The following is an 8,598-nucleotide window of genomic DNA, read 5'->3' as shown; positions in this document are numbered from 1 at the left end:
AATATTTTAAATTTAAAGATTGAAATTCCGAATATCCAGCACTCAGCTAAAAGGCTAGCTGCCTCGATTAAAGGGAAATTTTTTAAATTTTAAAAGCTCTTCCTCCTTTGGAAAATTAAAGAAATAAGACACTTGGAAGTCTTTGTAAAGGATGTATCCCAGGCAAAACAAGGCGTAGTAAAAACGTCTCAAAATGGTCGCACACTTTGGATGAGGTGGTTCTATTGCATCATCGACTATCAGTAGTGATAACTTCGTTCCTAAACTAAACAAGAAATATTTTTTAATCTACCAGAATAGGTACTTTATTCTGTTACACGAAATACGACAGTCTGTACGTACAAAAATTAAATCGAATTCACGGTTTTTCACATTAAACTTGCTTGACATTTATGTTTTTGAGATTTTGCCTGATTTCACAAAATAGGTATTTATCTTTCGGATAACTCCTTTATGCAATCCCACGGCGGTCATTCACCTAGTGTATGTGTATTTAATTACGGCAAAGCCTCTAGGGCTATCTGCATAAGGGAAGGGATGCCTTCGTGGAGGACTTTCTAAGGGTAACTGGCTCGTATACACGTTACACATGGGGAAAACCACGAAAACACCCATGCAGCCAGCCCGTTCGCGGGATTCGAACCTCGGACCAAACTACCAGTGTTCAGCGACTTTACCGCTCGGCCGCTGGTGGGCTATTCACCTAGTGAAGATATCAGTGATTTTGAGGGTCTCAGTAGTGAGTCCTTCAAATGAAGCTTAGAAAAGCGTTTTGTGTCTGTGTAATGTAAATACTATGTAACGTAATCTAAGACTGTAATGTAAAAATGTAATATTGTAATATAAATACTATGTAATGTAAAGTAAATACTGGTGATGTAAATACTTTGATTTGCTAACTTTTTTATGGATCTTTCGTGTATATAATTTTTATATGGATTGAACGTAAAAGTTACGAAATAAAAGTTTTAGAGAGCATGATCGCCTGTCTTGTGGTGACATGAAATAAATTTAAATAGAAATAATAGAGCTTTAATAATGCTTCAATCCGTAGTGGTAATTAACATTTGTTCTGAAGAAAACGCTTCCTGGAGACACATAATTACTTTGTAAGTATTTCATTATAAATAAAATATTTGGATCATTAGGTTAACCTTCCAAACTATATTTTATATAACTCATCCTTAACACTCAAGTTAGGTAGAAATTTTCTCCTTGTATATAGATACCGTTAATTAATGAAACCGGCGAAAAAGCAACTCAATTTTCAAGATAACTATTTATTCATGCAGTCCATTGCTAATTTGGTAGAGCAGATTAGTGCACTACAGAATTTAATTTCGGCGTGTGTCACTAATTCAGTTAATAATGTTTTGAAAAGCAAATAATAAGAGCTAATATTCTTCTCATTCTTCCCTTCCACCAAATGCAAGTGGATACCTTTTCTGGACGTATTCTCACTATTTGAGTTCGCTGTCTTCCGAGTATTGAGTTTAATTCTCACTATTAGATCTCGGAAAAAAGACATTTTGCCTGATGGTATTCATACTTGTCCCTTCTGCAACTTTGTTGTACATATTCCTCCTCCCCCTTCAAAGAGAAAAAGGCTTAGCGATAGAAAGCCTTTTTAGCAAAGGCATTAGAGCAGTAACAAGAAAATTTTATATGTAAGGTTAAAAAATGTATAAATGAAAATTACAAAATCGTGAGATAAATGTATGTAAATCAAAATTATAATTTCAGTTAGCAATAGTCCTTAATTCGCTCTCTCTATTTTAAAAATTGTGTTACATTTTCTGGATTGCGGCATTTCTAGGTCAATCCATCTCGTATGGGAGGTGCAGTGCCGACGACGTAGCTAATTCGGATCCTAAACTAAAAAATCTGGAGAACTGAAACCTTTTGTTTCTCTTATGTATAGAGTTTTTTTTGGGGGGGGGTCGGGAGCATGACCAGTACAAGGTAGCAAAATTGCTGAAAATGAAAAATAAAGATCAGTATTTCCAAATTCAATGTAACCACATTAACGGGGGTGCCAATATGACTTGCAATCACAGAAGAGTAAAGTCGATTTTTTGCTTGTCGCTTTTCAGAATTGGTTGCTACTAGAGTCACTGCATTTTTAATAGCTAATCGAAAACTAAGAATGTAAATGATCGCCAATATTAATGATATTCAAGTTTTAAATGTTTGAAGTGATTTCGATTTTAGTTTAAATCAACCAGCCCTTTTTTTTTTTTTTTTTTTTTTTTTGAAGATGAATATCGCATAATAATTCTTCCTGTCTTTAGCAACTGAGATTCAGTAAAACCATATTGTAGTGAATTACCTCATTCCTTTTTATATTATTTTTAACTGCAGGACTATTTCATTCTTTGATTACAGTATTTTAGACTTACTTTTTAAATCACCGCTACAGAAATAAAAGTGAAGTACTTATTAATTTTGATTTCAGATGCATACGAATCCCAGAAATTCCTAGGTGAAGTTTTCCTACAAAGCCAATTTATTGGCTCGTCCTGAGAAAGTGGTGGAGGAAATTTTCATCGTATTCGGTGTAGTCCCCTTGGCTCTTTGGAACGAGAGTACGTTCGACAAGTGGAACTCGCGATGTTCGCAGCGTTTGGCGGAAATAGAAGAGAGGAAACTCAGATCTGATTAAGTGTCCTTACGCCGCGAGAAACGCGCTATTACAAATTAGTTGTTGCATTGAAATTTTTTCTTCAGAATTTAGTGCAGCGCCTTTCTGGGTATTTCAAAGCGTGTGACGCATAGTACTCCAAGTTAAATTAAGTTCTTTTAACAAGGCAGAGCACAGAAGAGCCATCGGTCTACAGGAAATTGTGCCCTGATTGAGCAGCTTCGAAACCCATCCAAGTCGAATTAATGTTATACATAGGTAAAACCAACAACTAAAGCCTGGGTTCGAAAGGAGGTCCGGGCAAAGCATCTGTAAGGAGAAGAAGTAAAGGTTTCCCGAGGCAAATGTGGCTCCGTCAGACTGAAGAGACCCTGTGTATGTCCCTGAAGCTTATTTTAAAGGGGCAATCCATCCACCCTCCGTACCTTTCTGCGCATGTGCGAAATAGCAGGCAAGAAACCGGCATGTCGTCAGCCGTATTAGCAATCTTTTACCACGTTGTTCGAAGAGGTTCATTTTAGTTTTTTACATTCATAAGTTTTTTTCAGTTCTTTTCTCTGGTTATTTAAGCTGATCATAAGATGGATGTTTCGCAAGGACGATCACCGGAATTCACCCGATTCTCTTTCTGTGAGGTAAGCTTGCTTTTTTAATTCGAAAACCTATCATAGATTTTAAAAATTGATTTTGTATAGTACATTAATTTTGATTCCCAAGCTCCAAAAATATTTTGTCTCATTGTATCACACAGCAGCTAGATTTTCATTCTTAATATATTAACTTTGCATTTTAGCATATGAATCTCAATTTATATAATTAATCATATGGCAAACAAATACTATAGTTTTTGCAGGCATATTGCTATTTCTTTCTAAATTTTTTTACTGAGTTTTAAGCTTTAAAGTCAACTAATAATAATATTACGACAAAACGAGCGATCAGGAATAAATTTGCCATTTATAATAATGCGGCAACTAATGGCATGTATGATTGCATAAATTAATTTTATTAATAAATTGTATTATGCTTCAGCTTTAAATTTATGCTATAGATTACCAAATAATTTATCTGAGAAAATTTATAAACTTATTTAATATTAGTGGCCACTGAAGACTATTTTTAATGTAGTATATTGATAGTTATATACAATTTTTCGTATTTTATGATTATTTTTGAAAATTTTATATTCATTATTATAAAAATATAATTTTGATTTCTCTCAATATTTGATGTGGTTTAGTGAATAACAGACTAAATCTATCTTTTACTTAGCAAACAACCCAAATCCTGGTATCGCTGTAGTGTTTGTGGGACAACATCTCGAAAAACACCAGACAGGAAATTTTTCAGATTTCCTAAGGATCCTATTAGGTAAATCATTTCTAAGTTTAAAAGAAACTAAGCTTTGATAATTAATAATATATATATATCTCAATTTTTGATAGAGAAGCAAATATTTCATGTATTTGGAATAATTTAAATAAATAGCTTGTTTTTTTCCATTAAGTGTTCCTCATCATGGACAAATAGTTCAGTGTTCTTCTGTAAATATTCAAGATAACTGTGCTTGTGATACAGTTGCTCCCAAAAGTGTTCATACACTTTAAGAATTTGTAAAAAATGCGCTGTAGCCTGGAATTGAATTTGATTATAAAGCCCAATATTTTCTCATATCTCGAAGTGATTTTGAATAAAACCAAATTTTTTTAAAATTTTTTCTTCTAATATTTTAGAAGATAATTTTTGTAATTTATGTATTACAAGCTTGAATGCTGCAGGATATCCTACAAAAACTGACAGAAATTTAACTGCAATATTTCGTAATAGTGTCTGCAGATTTCTTTAAAGTGCACGAAGATTTTTGTGAGGTAACTTTTTTGTTACTTTTTAATTATTAATTCCCCCCCCAAAGTTTTACTGTATTCTTATAATACTTTTATAGAGTTTTGCTAAGATAAATTTATAGATATTAAAAAATTCTCACAGCACTATTTCACTGAAACATAAGTGTACGAACACTTTAGGGAACCACTACATATTAGTGTGAATAAGGAAGGAAACATTTTAAAGATGCACTTTACGAACAATGTGTACTTTTTATTGGTGCCTTATCCTTTTTTAATCATATTGTTAACAAAACTGTACAAAGAAATGCTAAATTGTTTAACTAGATACTATGACCGGTAACTACAATTTAACACAATATCTGCAAAATTATTGGTTTTCGTACATCAAAATAAAATTAGATGAAATGCAATCATTTCAGAATTTTAACAAGGTTATATTTCTAATAACACTGAAAAGAGGTTCTTTTAATTAAAGAAAATAAAATTGTTTTTTTGTTTTCATAGATCAAAATAATAGAGAATTAGTATAAATATGTCAGAAATGTAATAAATCATATTATGTACATGAATTTTTCCTTAAATTATAATTTAATGTTTGTTCTTAAAAAATATATAACCCTTCTTGAGATTGTGTAACTAATGTATAAGGAATGTTTTTAGTTTGCTATTTTTCTACTAACACTGTAAATGGATTTATTGAAATATAAAATTAATGTTTTCATTTTTATAGATCAAAACAATGGGCTCCCGCATGCAGTAATCAAGACTTGTTAAATATATCACCAACTAATTTATATAAAACTGCACTAATATGTTCGTCACACTCCAAAGATCATGATTACTGTTCACCAAAGATGCGATATTTACATTCCTGTGCAGTGCCGACAAAATTTGAACAAACAGGTATCTACAGTGTTTACTGTTATTATTTCAATATGCTTAACAATGGTGCCATCTAAGAAATAACTCATCAATAATAGTGGATCACCTGTCATGTTATGCTCAAAGAATACTGTGCAACAAAATTGATGGTTTGGATCGCCTGTCAAGACTTGTTAAATAAATCACCAACTGATTTGTATAAAACTGCACTAATATATTCGTCACATTTCAAAGATCACGATTACTGTTCACCAAAGATGCGATATTTACATTCCTGTGCAGTGCCGACAAAATTTTGAACAAACAGGTATCTACATTGTTTATTGTTATTATTTCAATATGCTTAACAATAGCGCTATCTAAGAAATAACTCGTCAATAATAGTGGATCACCTGTCATGTTATGCTCAAAGAATACTGTGCAACAAAATTGATGGTTTGGATCGCCTGTCATGTTATGCTCAAAGAATACTGTACAACAAAATTGACGGTTATTAGTCGAAATATTGACTGTTGATTTTTGGCAAAATTAAAATTATGTAAAATCCAAGCATACAGCATTTTTAGAATTATTATATGTATAGTGAAGGTGGAAAATAGGCATTTCTTGCAATTGCTATTTAAAAGAATTAATTTCTAATTTCATAATTTGAAACAATCTTCATCAGGATGAGCTGCAGCAATATTTATTTGATTCAGTGGATTATTTACAAAACTTCTTAATACCCATAGGTTTGATTTTCAAGTTAAGTATTTAATCTTATATTAATAAATGTGAGAAGTATTGAATATTTTATGGACCAAGAAAATGAAATTAGTTATTTTAATCATTTTTGTGCAACTTTTATAAGACATTTTAAATGTAATCTTGTATTTGTTAATTTAAGTGAAATGCTTTTGACTCTTTGTTTTCATAATAATCATTCCAAATAATTAAAATTTCTTGGTAATTTTTTTTTTTTTTTTTTTTTTTTTTTTTTTTTTTTTTTTTTTGAGGTCAGATAATTATAATGAATTCAGTGTTTTCAATTTATTTAGGGGTACTTGTAATTGTTTTTAATTATTTTTTTTTTGTTTCAGTTAGTTATCATGCAAATTTTGCTCATAAAATTTTAAATATGGAGTTATAAAAATTTATTATGAATTATATGGTATGTGTTTCTTCTTTTTGAAGCTTACAGAATTAAATGTACTCATTGGTCGAATAATTCGGGATTAAATAGATTTTTGCAAAATTAAAATTATGTAAAATCCAAGCTACAGCATTTTTAGAATTATTATATGTATAGTGAAGATGGAAAATAGTCATTTTTGTAATTGCTATTTAAAAAAATCAATTTCTAATTTCATAATTTGAAATAATCTTCATCAGGATGAGATGCAACAATATTTATTTGATTCAGTGGATTATTTATAAAATTTCTTCCCAGGTTTTAATAACACCTGGAAGGTTTGATTTTCAAGTTCAGTATTTAATCTTGTATTAATAAATGTAAGAAGTATTGAATATTTTATGAAAAAGTAATGAAATCACTTATTTTAATAATTTATGTGAAATTCTTTAAAAGACCTTTTAAGTGTAATTTTGTATTTGTTAATTTAAGTGAAATGCTTTTGGTTCTTGGCTGCAAAATTTGCTCATTGTTTTCATAATGGTCATTCCAAATAATTGTCTAAAAAATTTCTTGGTATTTGTGAAGATGCTTAAAATTATTTTGCATATGTATATTCTAAAACTTGAGAAATGTCAATAAAAATCATTTTTTTTACCTCAAATGTGTTATTCTTTGTTTTAATATTTAATAATATGCTTGATATGAAAAGAAAAATAGCGTTATTTATGTAATTAATTGCAGATTTGTTAGAAATCTAACATCACGGCAGTAGTTAATTTTGTTTTCTATTAATTCTGATGTTAGTTATAAATTAATGCTAGATATTATATCAAAAGAATAACAATTCTGTGAGTTTACAGAAAGAAGATTTAAGGGGTAAAATAAGGAATATAAAAATAATAAAATTTATTTATTTATTCATTTATTTTGCAATTGAATTTTAGGATGTTCTATGCGAAACATCTAGACGATTAAAGATTAGAAGATAAAAGATCAGCTACACAATTTATCTGAAATGTATGAAAATAAAACATTTTGAGGAATTTCAAAGTAAAAAAATTACTATCTCCTCGGACTGCGCTATTTAAATTCCACCCTGCGCTGCTGTTTCACTGTATAGCCGTGGCTCCTCGATATAGCGGCGCTGAGGCGAAACAAGTTTACATTGCGTCTATGGAAGCTTTCATTCTTTTCCTTACAGATTCTTTGGTCCGGGTACCTGCATTGAAAACGTCTTTAAGCACCCGATAAAAGTAGATAGAAAATGTTACTTTGGGGCCATGTGGCGCTGACAGGGGGGAGGGAATTTACGGAGGCCTACGTCACCAACTACGGACCATGGACCTTATAAGAAAAATACTAACCCAAATGGCTTTCTTCCTCTTCTGACGCATTCCCAGCTGTCACCTTGATTACATCCGGAGGAGTAGGGACGACTTGCAGAAATTTACAATGGTTTGGCTATTGCAGTTGGTATAATTGTCAAGAAAAAGTTGGTTGTAGCTCCACATTTCACCCATAAGAATTTTTAGATATTTTTATTTTTGAAACTGAGATAGATATTTAAAAATTTAGCACATTTATCAAGCATAATTAACGTTCCAAATAATTATAAAGCTATTGCATGCTTTCAGGACTGGATATTTTTTTAGCTTTTTCTATGCTGTAAGGAAATTTGTAACTACTTCTTTTAGAAAATAATATTTTAAATATGAACTAATAGAAAATTTCAAACAAACAATTTTCTCTTGCAGTTTTTATGCTGTTTATTGGTGTAAATAAGTAAAAAATACCAAAATATTTAAAAGCGAATTTTCGGAAGTTTTGTTTAAAATTCTAAATCGTGCTGCTTTTTTAAAATTATAGATGAGTATTATAGCACAATTTCTATAAAGGAATTTTATTTCAATTATATTTCATAATACATCATAGTGATAAATAATGACTTTTGAATCCTTAAAAATTTTTATACATTTGATGCTAATATTAAAATTGTATTTAACCGTAATAATTAATTTTGCTTGTATTTTATAGTGATTATCTTTTTTAATTTATTTTCAGTTCTGCATAAGATTTTTTAAATTTACTGTTAATTTAATTGATTAGCCCAGGAG

General features: G+C 30.3%; 1 protein-coding gene across 1 annotated transcript; it reads left to right on the top strand.

Moving 5' to 3' along the window:
• Positions 1–2,982: 2,982 nt before the first annotated feature.
• Positions 2,983–6,113, top strand: LOC146995552 (52 kDa repressor of the inhibitor of the protein kinase-like). Its single transcript, XM_085824555.1, has 3 exons — positions 2,983–3,276; positions 3,914–4,012; positions 5,219–6,113. The coding sequence occupies exons 1-3, from the start codon at positions 3,227–3,229 to the stop codon at positions 5,445–5,447; spliced, it is 378 nt and encodes a 125-aa protein (XP_085680681.1). The 5' UTR covers positions 2,983–3,226; the 3' UTR covers positions 5,448–6,113.
• Positions 6,114–8,598: the final 2,485 nt, after the last annotated feature.

The sequence above is a fragment of the Stegodyphus dumicola genome, chromosome 9 (genome assembly GCF_044657685.1).
Source record: "Stegodyphus dumicola isolate Sdum_Otavi_A_Nest chromosome 9, ASM4465768v1".
Classification (NCBI taxonomy): Eukaryota; Metazoa; Arthropoda; class Arachnida; order Araneae; family Eresidae; genus Stegodyphus; species Stegodyphus dumicola.
This window is presented reverse-complemented; position numbering and strand designations above follow the sequence as displayed.

What these genes read in the sequence shown, in the direction of transcription:
- LOC146995552 (XM_085824555.1), top strand. Translation starts at nt 3,227, where the DNA reads ATGTTTCGCAAGGACGATCACCGGAATTCACCCGATTCTCTTTCTGTG. An exon ending in CCCGATTCTCTTTCTGTGAG is followed by an intron (nt 3,277 to 3,913) that starts GTAAGCTTGCTT and finishes TCTTTTACTTAG; the next exon opens with CAAACAACCCAAATCCTGGT. An exon ending in TTTCCTAAGGATCCTATTAG is followed by an intron (nt 4,013 to 5,218) that starts GTAAATCATTTC and finishes TCATTTTTATAG; the next exon opens with ATCAAAACAATGGGCTCCCG.